Genomic DNA, 21131 nt, shown 5'->3' with positions numbered 1-21131 from the left:
ATGAGGCCTACTGACCATAATTTCCCTAAAAAAATATTTATAAAACCTGTGGTAATAAGTTGGAATGATGTTGGCTAAAAAAGGTCTGACAAAGAATCGGGTGATAACTAATACCTTGTGTTTTATAAATAGACACACCGAGTCAATTTTGACCCCTGAGGACAAAAGTTGCACGGCCGATGAGAAGATAACAGGAGGGTTAATGACTTACACTCGTGTTGATAATGATAAATAATGCCAGGCTTGTTAGCACGATTTGGTAACACAGACACTGAGCCTTTAAGTAGCCATCAATGAAGTAGCATTGTATGACTTAGGATCAGCCCACTGGTTCCCTCAGGGATGACGTGGATGCTCAGAAACCCATCTTCCGAGTAGCTCGTGCTGTCAATGATGCTTCCCGTAGACGATGAACAATCCAAACATAACAAAAGGCCTCACCATTTTAGGATGAGCAGTTTAGAGGAGCACAAACGGCTACACTGCTGTGTGCTTTCGAGTCGGCTACAAAAGAGTTAAGACACAGCAGAAATAAGGGAGTCTGACTGTTTGCCTCAGCAGTTAAAGCCTTGGACTGCAGAGCGAAGCCTTTAAGTGTATAAACCCTCTCCTGCTACAACTGAGACAGCTAAACTCCTCTAATCTGTGACACGGCGGACGCCTGAACCCTGCCAGACAGAAACCTGTCGCGTCCTGGAGAACTCCGCAGCACGTTGGAGGCAGCCAAGACTGTGATTAAGCCAGTCGTGGCTCGGAGTGTGAGTCTGTGTGTATGTGTGTGTGTTTAAAAGTCAGTTATTATACTCCGATATGAGGCGACGCTCTGGGTGCAATCAGCAGACATCTGAGGTCTTAAACAGTTGATTTAAGGATGTCAAAATAATGCTATTGTGGTCACTCGCTCGTGTCATTTAATGGATGCGCAGCAAATAAAACGTATAATTAAAGTGTTGGTGGCTCCCAGAGGGAAGACAAAACGGCTGAGTAGATTAGAAGTGGGAAAGCAAGCAATCTTGACAGGAAAGGATTATCACTGCACTGTTAATGAGAACTAAAATCCTAAACAATCACATCACTGATGAGCTCAGAAGTCAACCTTCTATCTGCTAATCTGCAGCGCCGGCTCAAAAAGGAGCCAAGGTTGGAGCCTTATCAGTTTCAGGCTCTATGTTTCCCAGAGAGGAAGACCTCATACATGAACATACGCATCTCTGAAACATGTCTGAGCACGCTTTCCTTCCAGAAAATGACAACCTTGTAAAAGACTCAGCTGTAATAATGAGCTCCCGGCTATCTGACTGCATCACTGGGAGATCTTGAGCTTACTTCCTCGAGTCAGGGCTGTATTTCGAAGGAACTGTGTGTATGTTTGTGTGCGCACATGTGTGAAGTATGTAAGGGAGGCAGAAATTAAGACAGCAGAAAGACTGAGATGATTATTGTCTCTGTGTGGACGTGCACTGAGGCAGAACTGATGCGGTCGGTCTGTTGCACAGCAACACACACTGACACACAGCGCTGACGTATGTATGTATGTGCGCTCACAAACACACACCTAACTCTAACATGTTTATGATACGTTGTCTGTCTGCAGGAAATAAGGCCGGCTGACACCCTGCAGAGTTAAGTCAACCAATCTTAAGCCCAACAAACCAGCTAATAACATCAAACTGAGCAGCTGGCTGGCAGAATGAACACGGAGACCATCTTTTAACCGGAAAGCCTCGACTCACCCGCTGTAATGAGGAAGTTTCCTAGGGCAGCTGGGCAGAATCAACTATCGACTATCTGTGCCTTCGCAAAATATTTACGCAATGAGATTTGTGATAAATAATTTTCAGTAATGTGGATGTAAGTAGATAAAGGCAGATAATAAAACAGTCTGGTAAGCTCTGAAAATTACATTTGTACTGTAATGCAGCCTTTAAAAACAAGACACTTATTCCATATCACCATATGTATAAAATATCACGATATCAATATAATAATATCGATTTATTGCTCAGCTCTAGTGTCCCCCCCCCCTCCTGTCCATCAAGAGAGATGCTGAAACCTTTAGTTTTTTTGGGGGTGGGGGGGCAGGATAAAGGACACCCTGCTGTTCAACAGAAAGAAAACTGATAACAAGACCCAATACATCTGGGGAAGGAGGAAACATAACCACAAACCGGAGCTAATCCCCTTTTTTTCACTGAGGGAAATAGATGTAATCAATCTCAATGTTTTTTTTTTCCCACAGATGCATTTACATGGGGCCGAAATGACATAATCAGATAAGGTGTGCTGTTCTTCCACCGCTGCAAATGATGAGAATTAACAGATCTGACAAGGCACAGCGTCCTCGATCCAGCAATTCCATAACTAAACTTTCCTGGACTTTACTGGCGCGTTAAACTGACTATTAATGAAAAATTATCCATAGAAAACACAACTTAGAAGTGAAGTTAGAACCTGATAGCGGCCCCGCAATGGAGCTGGAGTGATTTGCTGAGTTGCGGTGTTGTAAAGGGGGGATCTCGGAGTGGGAGAGTGAGCGAAAGAGAGAAGATAAATATCTGCATTTAAATCTGGCTTCTGTGTTGTGGTTTGGTCGCCAGACTACTTTCATTTTCCTCCAACACACACACACACATACACACGCGCTGAGTAGGCCAACGTTGAAAATTTTGGTGACTTCAGTTTGGATCGAGACATGTGAACACAATCCTGTGCACGCGTACATGAACACAACCACTTAGAAAGCGCACACACACACACGTGTCACCACAGCCCAGAATAGGCCCCGTAGCTCCAAATCCAGGGAGCTGGATGAGTGACTCATTCTTGTAGTCCCTGCCAATCAAATTTCATCTCCTCCTTTCAAACCCCCCCCCCCCCCACCCCCTCCTCCGCTCCCCTCTTCTTTCTAGCTCTCTTTCTTTTCCCATAATGCAGCTTTCCTTTCAGCATCTTTCCACACAGACAAAGAGGCTCCACAGTTGATTACAACTACAGGGTTTTCCCTAGGTTTCTGGAGGACTTAGGTGGTGTGGTTGCGGTTGAAGTGGGGGTAGTGGAGGAGGAGGAGGAGGCGGGGGGTGGGGGTTTAGTTGTGTGGTTAAGGGGTCCTCCCCTGAGAAAATTTGATGTTATTCGACAAAAAACTCTGCATATGCACATAATTTTGGGGCTATTATCATTACAATACTTGTAGTTTTTCATATTAGACATTTGCAAGAAGAAAAAAAAAGTTAAAAATGCTCACTGATGACGTAAGCACGATGTCCCGAAGTAACGTTTAAACTTTTTTTTTTGAGTGATCGAAATGTGCGCCATATAAAAATGATACTCATAAAAGAACGCCGGTTTATAGCGGCTTATACTGAAGGGATTTGCTCATCCTCCCAAAGTCACGGTGAAGCCACTAACCAGCTGTAACTAAGTGGTGCGCTGCCAAAACTTCTCGGGTGGAACTCAAAATCTAGAATTATTGTTCCGCACGTCGGACGCAAGTGGATTACAAAACCATTTTGATGTTGACGGTAATTGTTCGGGCCACGAAGTCTTTGCCATTACAATTTAGGGATGAACACATGAACCTCGGTCACAGCATAAATGACAGAAAACACGGTAGAGAAGTATCGGCATAGTTCGTTTAAAAATCAACAACCTTTCTGCAACAGTAAGCTAAACTAAATCTAAATCAAAGTAGTCATAAAACTCAACATCATAGCAGAGAACAGGCAGATTGTAACCACGTACAGTACCTATTTATATTACCAGAAGGTGTCAAGAGCAAATATTAGACAGGAATGTGCATATTTGTGCACTGATTATTGCCTGGATTCCTACAATCTCCACAAGTCCTCCACAAGGATTTCTCTTTTGGATAAACACTCAGTACAATGTTGGTTATGAGAACTTGGTAACTGAAATCAAATCAAAGTGTTTTTTTTTTTTTTATATTTAGCCCAAAATCTGGTTTTACAGGCTTTCCAGTATATGTAATTTTCATCCCAATTTGGATGAGGAAAGACTAAAAATATGCAAGAACAAAATGAGAAACCTCAGAAGGAACACAAAGGAGGAATTCCCTTTTTCAGGATGGAGAGACATTCTTTAGATTTACATCATATTTTAATCTGTAGGATATAAGCAGCTCGGTCAGGTTTTTTGGGTAATCGGGGAGATCTGCTGCGTTATCCCAGGTTCAGCTGTGTGGGCAGCAGCAGCAGCCGGCAGAGTCAGTGTCAGAGCCTCAGTGTGAGACACTTCGACATCTCATCATGACACATGCCAGTTCAGCTGGTTTGAATAAAAATCAAACTAGTTTAAACTTGTACGCTGGACCGGATGAACAAAAACCGGAAACTGACTCAACTCCCTCTGGATGAGTTTGTCAGTAAATTTCTTGCAATGTAAAAAAAAACATAAAAATCAGCCAGCGAGGGACTTTTTCTACAAGTGTGATGTCTGGGAGCGTTCGTCAGCCTTTCCTCATTGGCAGAGCCACCGCAGTCTTAATTCCTCAACTCTATTGCATTAAAGCTGGATCTTCCAGTCTCTAGACTGAGTGGCTCGCTCCCTGTGTAAAAACATTAAAGACAGAGGCACGGCGGCGTCACCGCAGGGAGATGGCAGCCCCAAATGAGCCCGCCACGCTCGCTCGCTGTAGTGAGAAAATTAAAAGAGTGTGTCTGTGTGCGTGTGTGTTAATGCAAGACAGACATCACCAATTTTCATGCCATGTGGGGGGTCCAGGCCCTTAATAAAGCGTGCATGGTGTGTGTGTGTGTGTGTGTGTGTGTCAGTGAGTGGGCGAGATGAGTTAGTGTCTGAGAGATTGACTGACTTTCACGTTTCAATAAAACCAGAGACGCGACTCATTCATCACTGCCGTCGGCCCGGGGATTTCAAACAACCAACGGGGATACCAAATGGGTCACAAATCTACTTCACACGAGTTAACAAATGAACGAGGGTAAGGGAGCTCTTTCAACTTAATAAATTCAACATGTTAAGTAATATGTTATTCATTGGTTAATGATGCAGCATTTACTCTGATTTAGATCATTTGTTTCAGTCAGCTCTTTCATCGTGTCATCCGAGGAGAGGCAAAGATATACAGACGGGTGACGAATTTAAGGAAAACCAGTACAGGCATGAATGCTTGACCCCTGCAGTGAGGAGATGTCTCTGTTATGCTGTGGGGGAGGGGGGGGGGGGGGGGGGGGGTTAGGGGCCACCCCCCCCCCCCCCCCCATCCTAAGGGGACGAGGGGAGTTACTGAATGGATTGATAAGTATGAAAGTGATGTGAATCATACGCTTCGGCCTTCAAATTCACCATATCTCAACACAACTCAACAACTATGGGAGATTTTTGGAATGACGTGTAAGACAGCGCTCTCCCCACCACCATCATTAAAACACCAAATTAGGGAATATCTTCTGGAAGAAATGTGTTCATCCCTCCAGTAGAGTTCAGAGACTATAGAATCAATGCCAAAAGTGCATTGAAGCTGTTCTGGTGTCCCAATTTCCTTGCTAAGACACTTTGTGTTGGTTTTTCCTTTAATATGTCACCCATCTGTATGCGCAGGAGCCATGTATTTATAATTTGGGTTAAATATGATGTTCCAAACACTAGCAGGTATATGATAGACCCCCGGCTTGGCAAAGGTTATTTAAGTTCAGTTGAGTACACGTCTAAACAATTAGCCCCCATTAGTAGCCAGTAGCAGCTAAAGTGTAGGGCTTAGTCACTACAGTACGTAAACCCTTTTAAGTGCAAATAATTCAGCTTTTAACTTGTTTTGTTACATAGAACATTAGCTAAGTTTGTATGTTCCTGGTGATAAAGAAAAGGACAGAAAAGGAGAAAATGCAAACGGTGCCATTCTTTCTCAGAAACACAATTTTACTTCCAATCTTTGACGCCGTTAACAAGACAAACCCAAACTTTACATTCCTTTCTACTATTTCTACAACTGCTTTAAGACCTTCTCATTGCCGGAAGAGCTGAAATGATTATTCAATTAATCAAAAGGACAATTTAACTGCCAATTGTTTTGATAATTGATTAATAGTTTGTAGTACAGACTCGTTCATCACCAAAAAGAACCTTAAATCGTTGCAACTGGTCAACAATGTCATGTGGCTGGTTGGTTGAAACAGATTTCCCATTTATGTTGTGGCCTGTATCTCCTTCTCCTCCTCTTTATCGACTCATCATTCCTTTAACATGTGCAGAAGAGATGTCTGCAGCAGCCTGTCGTCTCTGTATTATGGTGTGTGTGCAAATGTAAAGATGAGAGTGCGAGTTTGTTAAGGGGAGAGAGACAGTGTGTGAGAAAAGGAGATGGTGTGATGTATAATGCTGACTATGCATTTGAGTGGTGTGGGGTGTGAAAAAAGTTTTAAGACAATTAGCCTTCAGCTAGCAAAAAACTTTTAGTGTTGAAACACCCTCACACACACACACACACACACAGTCACATGTAAACAAATAGATAGCCGCAGAGTCCTGGAACAAGTTATGACAACCATGAGAGACCGAAAACCCCACAAGGTTCCCAAAAGACCAACAAGTGAAGCACACAAAACAAGACAAGAAAGACTGTGGTCTGCTGAGTCAATCACTTTCCCTCGATTGCTTTTTTCCCCTCCACACTCTGAATACAACAACTTCCATTGTTTGACTATATTTAGTCAAAGCATTGCATCACTCACCTTTAAGTTATTTGCAGCATGTCATAGCAAAGCTGCATGTGACGGATCAAAAGGGATCAAGATGCACCAATCTGATGTGTTAAATCAGTAGCAGAGCCAACAAAAATGTAACTTATTAAGTAGTTTATGTATCTACGAAACTGCACCGATCCACATTTAACAGATTTTTAAAAAATGCACTTTAATGTGAAGGCAGAGAATTGGCAAACATCACCAAAGATTGACTATACATACATTTTCAAAAAGGTAGATTTGGACTTTTGTAGAAAGGCTGCATTGATGAAATACATGTTATTATTACATGACTGTGTTGGCTAAGCAATGGACATTTTATTACACATTTAACAAAACTAAATTAAAAGGAAAGCAGCCTGGGAAATGAGGAACGATCTCTTGTTAGGAAACTTTTAGCAACTGGAGTTAAAAATACTGTTGTTTAGTGGTTTTTGGTTTGGGAAAAAAAGAACAGAGCCATTTACTGCTGAAGTGATTTGGCAACGAGATGTAGAAGAATGTAATTGTACTGTCACTGTATGTATTTCAAGTATTTTTTTGTGAATGTGATAGAATAATAATAGCGAGAGGAGACTTATTCATCTCATAAACACAAGAAATGTGATGAGTGGTTTATCATTTACCTGCTAGGCTAACAAAAACACAAAGTCCAGCTAGTTTTATGGGGCTCAGAAATCACTGAAAATCTGAATGAAACCACCTTTTACACAATATAAGAAAAACAACTCTCAATGTGCATCATACATATGTGCAAGAATTACTTTTTACACATATACACACCCTTAGAAATCAAGTTTACCTGTTTGCTGTAGATGTACTTTACATGTTCACAAATATATTTAGGTCATGTCCACTTCACAAACCTTTGAATATATGCTGTAAAGTAATGAACAGCCACCTGAATCAGTGTCAGCCTCTTTAAAAGTTTATATTTTACAGCCTGTGATCCATGTGACAGTCCTTACACTTGAAACAAACACAGGTCCACACAGAAATCAGTGACATTTAACCACTTTAAACTGGATATATGTTAAAGTTTCAATCCCAGTATATTCTGGATGTTCTTCGTTTGACTGTCTGCTGCCTTTTCAGGGAGTTTTAAAATTGCTTTTGCATATAAATGAGCATTTAGAAAAGTAACTCGGATCATATTTGTGAAAACACGTCAATATTTGAAATGTTTACCAAGGAAGGGCTATTAAAAATTAGCTTGGCGTTTTTAAAAGTTGGATATTTCACATTTTTAATCAAGCAGTGTGGGCTGAAAATGCAGGTGTAATGCCAACAAGTGTATGGGCAGGAAAAGTCTGGGTTGGATCAACCCAGTCCAAACAACCACAAAACCAAACTGTGCTCTCTCTCTTTTTCTTTTTTTCCCCCCTCTCCAACCTGTTGGCAGCGTTTTCTCCCTCAGTGGCTCTTGAGGTGGTCACTTTTGAGAAAATATATCCAATGTATTTTGCATCACTTTACAACTGGTTTCTGAGTTAGCAGAGTTTTTTTTCTTCTTGCTGAAGACTTTCCACTCGGTTCACGTTGCCAAAAAATGCCACAGCTGGATTTTAATGTGTTTCAATGCTCCCATTTCAAAAGTTTAGCAAAAAAAAAAAGAAAAAACATAACCTAGATGTTTCCACCTATGGTTTTCTAATTGCCAGAACACAACCTGGCAGGCAACATGCTCCTGCCTCAAAAAGAGACGACCTCAATAACATTTCGGGGGTATTTTCTGCAGTGACAGCAACTAGACTGTACCAGCTTCAGCACAGGCAACGGTAACACAGAGGCAGTAATACACAAGAACCACACCTAGTCTGTCCCCTTTATCCTTTCTGCAGTGTGTAGCAGGCAGATTCACATCTTGGTAGAAGCCAAACCAACCAGGGAAACCCGTAACCCTCCCTCCCCTCTCATTCTCCACGAACCACAGATTATAGCCATAACACACGGCTCGGCTCTCCGCACCTCTTTCAGTTAGGATGACTCCAGCCAAAACAGCCAGAGACCGAGCAGCCTCTACAAACCGCTTGTATCTCTCCAACAAAAAAAGGGATCCAAGGGCAAATTCTGTGAGAAAAAGTGTCTGTAAAAGAAGAAAAGTTTAAAAAAATCTCACTCGGGAGGCCTATCTGATACATCTATAAGTCAGATGGGTAAATGATGCAGGACAGAGCTTATTCACATGAATGCAGCATTAAATATTCTGACTATATCTGTAGAGACTGGCTATTAAACATTAAATAGATGACCTAAGAGGGCAAGTTCATGCAAAAGGGGATTCGTAAAGCATGTGACCCTACAACCCCGAAGCCGGAAACCAAGTATCCTGTCAGGTGTTTCAGAGATATCTGTCCTGCGAGCAAAAAAGCCTCTTTTCTTATCTGCTCGGTGGAGCGAGTAGTCGGTTCCACTTGACCTGCTCTGTCCTTTCATCTGCCCTGATGGGGGTTGACTGTCAACACAGATTCACTCAATCATAAATACTTGCAGATACGAAAAGCAAACAGGACTGGCTGACAGAGACGTTTTAGGTTAATGATGAGCCACTCGGATTAAGAAAAAAGAGGCGCTTCTTCTTTTCCATCCTTCCCAAATGACACACACGGATTAAAAAAAAAAAGAAGGAACCAGCACTTTGTTTAATTCGAGCCTGTGTTTCTGTTTTTTGAGATAAAAACCTCAAAGTGAAACTACATGGAAGATTATACCTAAGCAACACTTTCATAATGATCTTAAAGCATTGTTTTTGTGCATTGGGGGGAAGGCCTGAAAAACCGCTATTGGTGTGATGTGTCTTTTTATTATTCATGAGTAACGGGACAAATGTAGACATTGTGACATCACTCACTTGTCACTGAGAAATTTCCAACACTACAAGATTGACAGCTATTGAAGAGCAGCTATCTAAAACATCAACATGAATGTCAGCCTCTCAAATCCTAAAGCAGAGGATTTTCTTCTTGACTCGACACTTTTATACAAGTCAACACCTGCGTAGAGATAAATTCATCACTGAGCCATTACAGTAGCCTCAACTAGCGCTGTCACAATATCCGCAATATTGTAATATAGAGAAACCAACTCGGGCATTCCCCTTTCTTTTATTGAATGTTTTGTGGCTACTTAAGTCCAGCTGTTTCCTGAGTTAAAAACACATCTGTATGAATGTTTTATTAAGGTTATATGTTTAAACTTTCTCAGGTCACCACACGGCTGAGCAGGCGGCTATTTAACCTGCGAGGTAAAGTAGCTTTCCACCAATTATACAATCTAAAAAAGGTGCAACAGGTCAGACTTCATTCATAAATCCAAGGGTTAAAAAAAAGGTGAAGTCTAGCCTCCTGCTCCTTAATCTAAGGAGAGGACAGCTGTATCAGAAGCTTAGGTTGTACCACTTATCACACACATACATGCACTTTGACACCTTGGTGTGTTCATGGCCCTGAATGCTCTCAAGATTTATCATTGTTTTATTTCCAAAGACAAATGAGTAGTTTTTGGCACACTGTAGACACACAGTCACTCATCAGCACACAATCAGCATCATAACAGTTACTGTAGCCCACCTCTTGTAACTCTTATCTCTAAACTAAACTTTCCTTTTTATCTTCTTCATCCTCCTTTTCATTAGTGTGTTTTTTAGTTTTAAAAGTTTGCTAACTCCCTGTAAAGTATCGCCACATAATATCTATTCAGTTAGCCCAACAGTAGCTAGCAGCCGGCTGGCGGCAAGCGACACTTGAGCAGAGTAGTTGATGTCTCGTACGGTAAACAGTGCCACGAGATACCTCAAGACAGTCTGTGGCTGGCGCTTCTGTGTTTATGTGTGTGTGTGTGTGTGTGTGTGTGTGTGTGTAGGAGCTCAGCCCCGCCCGCCGTGAAGCACCGACAAAGACAGAAGCTGCAGCACGAGCCTGCCTGCAGCAGCACGCCCGTGACACCAAAATGCAGCTCAGACTCTCACAGCATACTTCTTTATTGCACGACTACACTGAAACAAAACATTTACCCGCCGCGTGTGTGTGTCTGTGTGTGGGATAACCTTCCGAGATTTATTTTGCCACACGGAAAAAAAAATCTTCCCACATCTTGGGCGCTTGGCAAGTGTTAATTTCAGACCCTGTTCTCCACCAGAAAAAAACAAAAACCTTCCTATTGTTATTGCTTTTCCACCTGCGTGTACAGCCCACAGCTGAATTTTACAAGTTCAAGCTGGGTCTAAGGGTGCTGTTAAAAGTCATCCTGGGAAATATGGGGAGAAGACTTGCTGCGGTAGAAGTAGACGAGGCAGGTAGACGTCAAGTAAGTATTTACTCTAACAAAATAACTTGTAGAGCAACATTACAAACTGATGATTCCTCATTATATCGCAGAACAACAGGATTGATTTATTTATTTGATATCTGAGCTGCTACAAAACAACCTGCACACTGCCTTCAGGCAAGCAAGGTACTTAAAATCCCTAACGCCTTGTTATATTCCTGTTCAATGACATAACCAGCGTATTATTCCTCTATCATCTGTCCATCCATTACTATTCTATCTGCTTTATAATAACAGGAGTGACGAGGTAACAGGGTGTTTAACATACATCTACCAGAATACCAAAGAAAAAGAGGCAGGACAATAAAAAGGGTGCATTAAAAATATATATATGTGGGTCAAATGACTTTTTTAGTGTCCATGTGGTTTAGTCAAATTTAAAAAGGGGTTAAAATGTGAAAATAAATGTATGAATAACTTGCAGGCGTCCTTTTTTGTGGACCCAGCATCAAATTTCTGCTTTTAAATCAACTTTGAGAGAATATATTAGAGGATTATGGCAAAAATGTCTAAGTGGTGTAACCATAAAAACTTTGTACCAAATAATTCAACTTGCTTAAAAACAGTAAATTCTCAATAAAACACCATATCAACTAGTTTGGCATGATCTTACATTATAACTTTTTATATTAAATAAAGGTAATGGAATACAATTGTTCTAAATATTACATTAATCTGGGGAATCAAGTTAATCAGGAACTGACTTAAATACACTGTAGGTGGATTACATTTAATATTTATCATTCTTTTGTGGTTACACCATTTGACATTCAGTCTTACTTTTGGTTAAAAAAAATGGTGCAAATGTCATTTCAAAGGAAATTTTAACAAACCCGATGCTGCTTTTAAGACAACTTTTTAAGATATTTTTGAATTGCTCATCTTGCCAACCCTTATTTGTCACTGACCCATATATAGATGTATATAAAATGAAATAAAGAACAATAAACAGCTACAGAAGCTAAATGAGACTAGAAATATTGCCTCACAGTTGTGTCTCCGCCAACCAGGCAAGTTTTAGTTTACATCACATAATATTTATAAAAGGTATATTAAAGATAGTTTATAAAAAGGATTAAGTGTATGTTCTGGCAAAATGGAATTTATCACAATATTGACGTATGTGAATAATTTCCAGTGAGAAACATGATGTCTTCACTTGGAGACTATTTGGATATAAAATGTCATCACTTCATTTTATCCTGTCAAACTTTGTCATATTTAGTGTATAAATTATTGAGTTATGGATGAAATCATGTTTTGTGAAGTCCCCTTAACTTCTGACCAACAAAATCTAATCAGTTCAATATTGAGTCCATGTGGATGTTTGTGCCAAATTTGAAGAAAATTCCCCTTAAAGTGTTACTGAGATATCTCTTTTATAAGAATCAGATGGGCGGACAACCTGAAAACCTTATGCCTCTGGTCGTGGCTGACAAGAGATATAATAAAAAATAAAAAATATAAAGCTGGCACGAAGCTAAATAAAGCACATCGCCTCATTTTATCTGTATTTCAAGGTTTCTTTTAACAATTAAATGTCCACAAAGACACCCACAAGCACAAAATGATGAATAACTCTCAGTTCAGAATCTACTTTTTGAAGGACAGCTGCTGGCCATGTAACTCTCTTGTCCATTATAATTAGACCACCTTTACAAAATGGACCTTTATATATGTTTTTTTTTTCTCGAATGAGTAAAGCTGCAGGCACGAACATCTATTAACACTCAACTCCCAGGCTGACCGTCAGGCTTTCCTGAGCGTGAGGCCCTGGTGTTTGTTTGGCCAGCATGTCCCAGCTCGTGCAAACCTGTTGTCTATTCTATTAGCTTTGTGTGGGGTCACCAAAAGCCACTGTACATACACACTTCCAGGAAAAAGAGGCCCCCGCCGTAGCATCGAGAGACGATCGTGGCAACGCTGACCCCGGGGCCGCCACTTGACAACACACCAGAGAAATGCAGACGTCACTCGGCCGTAGTTTTTCCAGAGTTTGCTTGCCCGGGCTCGGCTCAGTTGTAATCAGGAATGTGATCAGGTCAACCTTTGCACTGACCTAATCACTCACTGTAACTACATAATAGGAGGAAAACCAGGGAAAAGGTACATCCTGTGCCATTTAGGAGGGGTTTTTTTTTTTTTTGATTATGGCATTTTCCCCCCTCTTAAATAGATTAATGATTCAGTCGCGGTTTAGTATCTGTAATAAAAAGGTGAAACTTGATACCTGAGCTTAGCCCGCATCCTCATGTTTATGGCCTGATCTGACTGACTGAGCTCATAGGGAAAAAAATCAGACACAAGATGTCATTTTAGTTATGCCTACTTTAAAGAGAAACACAAACATGTGCTTTTGGAAAACAGAAGGGTGATTGCAAAACTCTTTGAACTACATTAATACTGAATAGGGCCTTCAAAAAAATAAGGTACGGTGTCTTAAGTAGCTTATAATAGCCAGTAGTCCATCTTACTTTCATCTTTTAGTGAGAAAAACAACAACATATGACACTACAGCACTTTTACCAAATGCACAAAAGAAACTGTTCTTTAGTTGCCGGCACCTTCCTCTCAAACTTTCCCCAGAGACAAACAACTTGGCCTCGACTTGTAGTGTAATTGTGCCGTCTCTGCCGCTGGTGCCAGCAGCATAATTCAGTATAGTGGTGAGACAGTAACACAACACAAGTCCTTCCCAAAGGAAACTAACAGCATCATTTTTTTAACAAAATGAGGCCTTGCTTCATTAGCTTTTGGTCTAACCAGTGTTATTAGAGCTATTTGAATCTGCATTAAAGAGACGTCTAGTTGTTCTTCCTGTAGTTACAATAGTCTGAGTCAACTGCCCACAAGCCAAATGGTCTTCCTCAAGGGCAATTTGGTGTCGCTGGTAAAAGTCAGACACTCACTTTGTTGTGACCACATCAATGTCACGTAAGAGGCACACAGTGACAGACATATGGGGGCACACACACACACATTTAAGCTTACAAACACATAAATATACTCGCAGTCATAAACAGCAGCCCTGCCCTTACCAGACTTAACACCAGCTAATTGCTCATGTATGGCTCCTTTCACTCCACACACACACACACACACACACACACTGTATCCCCCCCTACACACTAACATATAGAGAGCGACACAGCCCACCGGCCTGCTGGTCCAGGCCCGTCTACAGCTGTGACGTCTCACATGTGGCGCGTTGTTGATATAAGGAGTAACACAAGTGGAAAATTGGAGCTGGTGGGGCCAGACTGCTCACTTCCTGATAGGAAGAGAGTGGAGTTTGACCCATATATAAATATATATATATGTGTATAAAGAAGTCAACAGACTCCCAACACCACAGGAAACACAGACAAAAGGTCTGTGTGGCTCTGTTTATGAAGTAATGTGGATACAGATCAGGGTTGCCTATTAAGAGTCCCTTGATATTAGTATGGGAGTCTTACAAAAAAACTTATTGTCACATAAAAACGACCTACATCATACTGATGTCACTGCAGAAAACAGCTTAATTTAGAGCTGTGACTCACCACTGAAAAAAAGAAGACTTTATTCCAAGCCCCAAAAAACTGAGGGAGGTTAGCATAAATCACACAAACGCTGAAAACTTGATTTAAAAGCTGATCAGACAAACAGCGTGAACTCATTTAAGCTCAACAGCATGACAAAAGCAGAAAAATCACTTATTAATAGACCAAAAAAAAGAAAAAGGGGAAGCTATCCTCTCCTTCTGCTGCACAATGGCACACGTTTAAAAACAAGGTGGTCTACTTTAAAAACCAAAACGGAAGTGAAGCGTAAGCATGTTAATCTGATCCCCTGGATAATGGAAGTCATTAGGAGAGAACACAATGTTCAGATGTCTAAAATAAGCTACAATGACAAGCTAGCCTGTGGGGTGGCCTAAAAATGAAATGGGTCGCCTACTGTTACAAATGTTTATTTGAATGTTTATGACCACAGGAAAAAAAACCTATTGTCTGTGTGTTACAAGGTGTAAATCAGAGGTGTATAATTGTCCAATGTATGCGGAGTATAATGTGCATGATGAGCTTTGTGGTCAAGATCAGACATATTAGTTCCATGGTGTTAAGTTATACTCACCCCACATATCATAGGTTAAGTATGTTGGGGATTAAGGCTAAAACTAATGATTAATTTCTTTATGGATTCATCTGTAGATTATTTTCTCAATCATTCAATTGGTTGTTTAGGCCATAAAATGTCAGAAAATGGTGAAAAATGTTTCCAAAGTCCTCAGATGTCTTATTTTTTTCTCAACCTAACAGTCAATAATCCAAATATATTCGGTTTACTGTCATAGAAGACGAAATAAATGATGAAAATAATGACCTTTAAGAAGCTAGAATCAGAATTAAGACACTTCCTTCTTAAAACAATGAGTTAAAATGATAAACCGAAACCAAAATAGTTGGCAACTACTGGATTAGTCCTTGCAGCTCTGGTTGGGACTTTCAACCTAAAAGAATCTTACATACAAAGCCAAAAAAGAAACCCACAATTTAATAACATCAAAATTTATGTTAGTGGCTTATTTTCCTCCATCCTAAAGATATATATTTTTTAATCCATGTGAAAAAGCTTTGCCCGTGTGAAAGTCATGACATAATTGCTTTGTGATATAAAGTTATCTCAAGCAGCGCAGAGATCAAAGAACAAAAAAAAGCCATATTTCAAATTATGGTGTTGTGTTGCGGTGCGGCATTCCCCTGTTAAACGCTCCATTATGGCTATTGGAGCGTTGCCTTCCCAAGATTGCCATACAACATTTCTGAGTAAATTGAGTTTAAGAGCACCCAAATACACAATGAAGGAGAAACATAAGTTTCAATCGGGAAAATCATAAGTTACAGATGGAAAATCATCATCATTTTGATTGACAACTAAAACGGCACCAACAATGAGCGGAATTTCAAATGGTAGGGTCTAAGATTTCTGAGTTAAAAGCAGTCCGCTGACAGGCTCAGACTGTTAGCCTAAGTGTCTGAGAACAATACAGGAAGGACCATACAGAGGAATAAAGTGTTTTTTTCTTTACCTTTCGCTTCTGTTCCCTTCTAAGACTTGCTAATGGAGAAGTGTCGCTCTGAAATCTTGCGAGAATTAAGTTAAAAATCAGCTAAATACTCGACCGTGACATGAAGTTACGGCTGAATATTTAGCCGATTTTCATCTTTATATTCTCTCAACTCACGCAAGCGTTCAGAACGAGACTTCTCATTGAGCGCGACTTGGTTAGATGCAGTAAAAAACATATTAGATTAAGCAAAAAGTAAAGAAAAACATTTTAATTAGGCTGCACCAATTGTGAAATTCTGGGCCGATAAGATACCGATTTTTAAAATAAGAATTCGGCCGATATTCGATATAAACTGATTTTACTTCGAAATCATTATAGAAAAAATAAATTAAATAGCTGAGTTGCTCTAAAGTAATTCAGCCAATCATTACACTATCTTTGAATGAGCACAAATTCATGAAACGATCTTTAATAACTTTCTTTTTTAAACAACTGCTCTAAAATCCCTTCAGCCTGCTATATAATTAACCACTTAATAAGAAGAATATTATGTACTTCCACAGATACTGCTACTGTTGCTACTACTGTCCGAGTCTGACCGCAAACAACCAGAACATCAGTGAATTGTGTCTTATTCACCAATAGGCTGACGTTAGGCTAAAAGGGGAATAGCGGCCGATACCAATATTTGGTCGTTATATCGGTGCATCCCTAGTTTAATTTCTCTATATGCTTTTTTAAAAATGTTTTCAGACAGTTATTATAACAATCTGATGCTGTCAGTAGTAAAAATAAGCAGTTTTTGTGTGGACGTTGTTTAATATCCTGCTAAAATGTACTTCTTTATATATTTATTTTGTATGTACCTATGTTTCTTTTTGCCTTATTTTGAGTATTGCCCAAACTGTCAACACTGAAATTTGATATGTAAACTGCTGTATTATTTATTAATTTATTTATTTACTTTTTGGGGGTGGTGGTTAGGGTTTTTATGTAAGTGTTTCTGTATGTTTATCTCTTAAAAAATGCAAAAAAACAACAACAATCTGAGGCTGTCAGTAGTTAAAGAATAAGCACTCTTAGTGGACGTACATTGATGAGGCGCAATTGCCCCAAAAGGTTTGAACTGCAACCAGTTTTGCAGCTGCCGGAAGAAGCGCTTTTGTTCACTATTGGACTCATTTCAAAAGCTGGTGTCCCCGTTGGTCACTTAGACACAAACTGATAGGACAATAGCATCCACGTTGAAAAAAATACCTGAATTTCCCCTTTAACTACACCAGTAAGCTGATACATTTGGATCCAATTTTTTTTTTTGCGTATGTCAAACAGTGCAGCAGTTACAAAGTGCCTTACAGGAAACAAAGAACACATTTTGTAAACAGAATTAGGGAAAATATGTTTCCTGGTTTATTTTTAGGATTAGACCTCAACGATCCAGGCAGCATGTTATCTGAGAGACACTGAACCAACCACTACATTATCAAACTTATCACTCACAATGGCAGCAATGTTCACCACTATCCAATCATACAGACACTTTCTACCCTTTTCACTGTAGGCTGTGATTAAGTGATTTACATTCGAGCTTAAAATAATCAATCACACTCTTTTCTGTCAGTTCCTTGACGTAAATGTGTCAAATCCTGCATAAGCTATATAATTAAATGGATATACTTAATGCTATGCTCCTTTATCATGCACAGTAATGTTATCTGTGCAAGCAGCGTATCACATCACCTCTTTTCAATTTAAAAAGGAGAGTTTCACAATCTTTCAAATCTGTCTTAAACGATATTCAGGTGCTCAAAATGAACTTTGACACAGTTTTTTGTTGTTGTAATCATTCCTCCTGTTCATACTGACCATCAGAAGATAACGTCATAATGCACTGACGATGTAACAGGGACTCCTAAAGTGCAAACATGTATTTAAAAGTTTATCTGAAGCTGAAATGAGTCAAATCAAGTAGATACCTTTCAATGTTACAGTCTTTTTAGTGCCAAAGTCCTTCATTTTTGTTACTATACTTCCACCACAGCTCAAACAGGGAAACACAAAGAGGGAATTTGATGCTAAAAAGTCTGTAAACATGGTAGATATCCACTTCATATGACTACTAAAGCCTCATATATAAGCATCAGATGAATAGTTTAAATACATTTCTGCACAAAATGACTGTGTTGACGCCATCACTTACACCGAATGCACATTTAAAAAGGGGAATCTTTTAATAGTCAGTATGAACAGGAGGAATGATTACAGTGATGAAAAACCTCTTTCAGTGTCCATTTGTGCACCTGGCTGTTTGTTTAAGGACAGACTTGAAGAATAAACTGTGAACTTTTCCTTTAACTAGCTCTCTATATCGTGCTTCCTACAAGACAGTTTAAAAATCAGAGTAACTTTCTCTCCTATCTCCCTTTCCTTTGCATTTCCTTCTCCCAATGACTGTGACCTCAGTGTTATTGTGAGTGTGCTACTATACTATCAAGGGTCTGACCTCTTGCAGCTCCTCACTAGATGATACACGGCGTGTTTATGTCTGCGAAACTGAACCGGAGAGGGGGTCAAACTCAACTTAGTTCAAGGGTCACATACAGCACAGTTTGATCTCAAGTGAACCAGACCGGTAAAAAAACATTACGTAATACCCTGTGAATAATACATAGCTTTACTATAATAAATAATCTATTTACTAAACAGATGTCTGGGATGTCTTAAGAAAAATTGGTGTGATTTCAACAATGTTCTGTAGAGCCTGACCGATATATTGCTCAGCTGATATTATCGGTCGATATTGACCTATCACAGATATATCGGTATCAGTGTATATGTTGTCCGATATGTACTGATAAGTTATATAGGGAGCATTTAATGTATAATTGCTCCTTTTTCTTAAATCAAGTAAAAATATATGTAGATGTGTGGGTTTTTGTGTTATCTAGTTAGTTTAGTTAGTTATAATGATTATATTCTCAGTGTATTTCACTGTTTTAGAGCACTGATGTCATTTTATTCAATAACATTTATTGTCAAATTGTAAAATGTCATGCCTTCATTACAAAATCTTCGTCACAAGTGTTTGAGGATTACATTTAAAAGGGATCAATGCAACAAAAATTGACTTTTAATGTATATAATCTTTATATAGGCTGTAAAATTATCGGCTGACATATCAATATTGGCATTTTTTACTGTTTAATATCAGTATCGGCTCGAAAAATTTAGTATAAGTCAGGTCCTGAATATTCTATCTCAGTCTTTTCCAGGTTATTTTTGCACAGAAGCTGCTGATTGATGTTTAATATATAAATGATTTAAATATAACCACAATATATATGCATTGGTATTATTTTAGAGAGAGTATTTATTCTGGTCATGGTGGGGGGGAAAAACCTCTGAAGCAGCATTTTAACATGAAGTAGTCCAGTAGAAGTAGTAGTAGTTTAACCTGCATCAGACTTTGCAAAGTTATCCCACTTGGGGCCGGATTCTGGCCCTCGTACCTTATGTTTAACACTTAATCTAAATGAAAACTCGTATTTTTTAGGGGTTAAAGTAAATCTTTAAATGCAAAGTGATCAGGGTTAAAGCACACTGGTCCTGACCTGACTCCTTTTTTACCACTGATCCGGGAAATTGGTCTATAAGTGAAAGAAATAAAATGGAAATAAAGTTTAAAAATAGCCCACTTTATATGTTTTATTAGATTATCCTCGGTGAGATATAGTAATGGTATTACGATAACACACACTTACAATAACAACAACAACATTAAGAGACAGTAACAACTCTCTCCCTCTCTTAAGCGCCATAATGTTGTCACACTTTTCTCTGCAGCGGAGTTTTTCCCAGTGTGTTAGCATGCTAACGACTGAGCTAGCCTCCGAAGCTAACCTCTGTTGTTTTCATTTTTTAAACAGGGAAGCGTCTTTAAAAAAAAGTTCAAAAACATAAAAAAATATATGACTGTAACTATTGTGAGCTTACCCGAATCCGTCGAGGTTTTCATCTTTGTTGTCGTCGTCGTCTATGAGTCGTTTAAGTCACTTTTTTTCTTCTTTTTTCTTCCCTTCTTCTTCTCTTGTCGTCGACTGTGGGTAACTTTAGAATGCTAGCCGGAGAGAGTTAGCCGCTAGCTGTTAGCTGCTAACCGCTACTTCCACTCCTTTCAGCGGCGTGTTAGAACGAACCTTCCCCGGAATGCGCGTTCGATTTTCGGCGTCGATTTCAAAGTTCGATCCCCCCTCCTCCTCCTTTCTCCCTTCCTTCTTCTTTAACTTTTACTCACCAACTTTGCATGTGGTTCAGCTTTGCATCACAAGTTTTTTGTTTTTTTAATGTTTTGGTTTTTTTTTGCAATGTAGGGTATTCAAATAAAAAGTTGCCCTCCTCTCTTCAGCAGGAGGGGTAATAGTAGTGGGGGTAATAGAGTCCACCCCAGTGTCTGAATGGCGGAGGCAGTTCGGTCAACACTTTAAAAAGCGGAGGAATGCAAAAGAGTCTAAAATTTCATCCCGGTGTCGCATGGTCGATTCCTCCTCCACATTTTCATCACCTTCATCTTCATCATCATCATCTTCCTCACAGAGAGTCCAAAACAGAAGAAGAAGCAGCAGCCGCGGCGGTGCAAATCCAAAAAAAAACAAATAAAAAAGAAGAAGAAGAAAAAATAAGAAGAAGGGAACAAAAGTAGATACACTGAAGCCAACTCTGTTCTCTCCTTTCTCCTGCACAGACTTTTTCTTTTTCCACTCACTCACTCACTCACTTCGTGTTCTCTCTCTCTCTCTCTCTTTCTCTTTCAACTCGACCCCCTCTTCTCTCTCTCTCTCTCTTTCCTCCTCCTTCTCTTCTCTCTTCCTCTGGCGGGGTGTCGTGTTTCTCTCTCCTCCTGCCACACGGGGCCGCCCACGCTGACCCACAGAGGGAGGGAGAGAGAGAGGAACTCAACGCCCACTTGTTGCCAAAGATCGTCTATGCTTTCATGAAAGATAACTTTACCTTTTTTTTTAAACAAGCTTTAG

The 21131-nt window shown here is 39.7% G+C and overlaps 1 protein-coding gene across 2 annotated transcripts in view; it reads right to left on the bottom strand.

The window, feature by feature from the left end:
* Nucleotides 1-20839, bottom strand: part of erf (Ets2 repressor factor) — a 45286-nt gene extending 24447 nt beyond the window's left edge. Inside the window, exon 1 of one of the 2 annotated variants that reach the window (XM_062436567.1) lies at nucleotides 20095-20839. In XM_062436567.1, the coding sequence (XP_062292551.1) occupies nucleotides 20095-20116 (22 nt within the window). In that variant the 5' untranslated portion in view covers nucleotides 20117-20839. The remainder of the gene's footprint in view (nucleotides 1-20094) is intronic. The other variant, XM_062436568.1, reaches the window with a different exon arrangement.
* Between the last annotated feature and the right edge of the window lie 292 nt (nucleotides 20840-21131).

This window comes from Scomber scombrus, chromosome 16 (genome assembly GCF_963691925.1).
Source record: "Scomber scombrus chromosome 16, fScoSco1.1, whole genome shotgun sequence".
Classification (NCBI taxonomy): domain Eukaryota; kingdom Metazoa; phylum Chordata; class Actinopteri; order Scombriformes; family Scombridae; genus Scomber; species Scomber scombrus.
The sequence above is the reverse complement of the archived record's forward strand: the minus strand, read 5'-3'. Positions and strand labels throughout refer to the sequence as shown.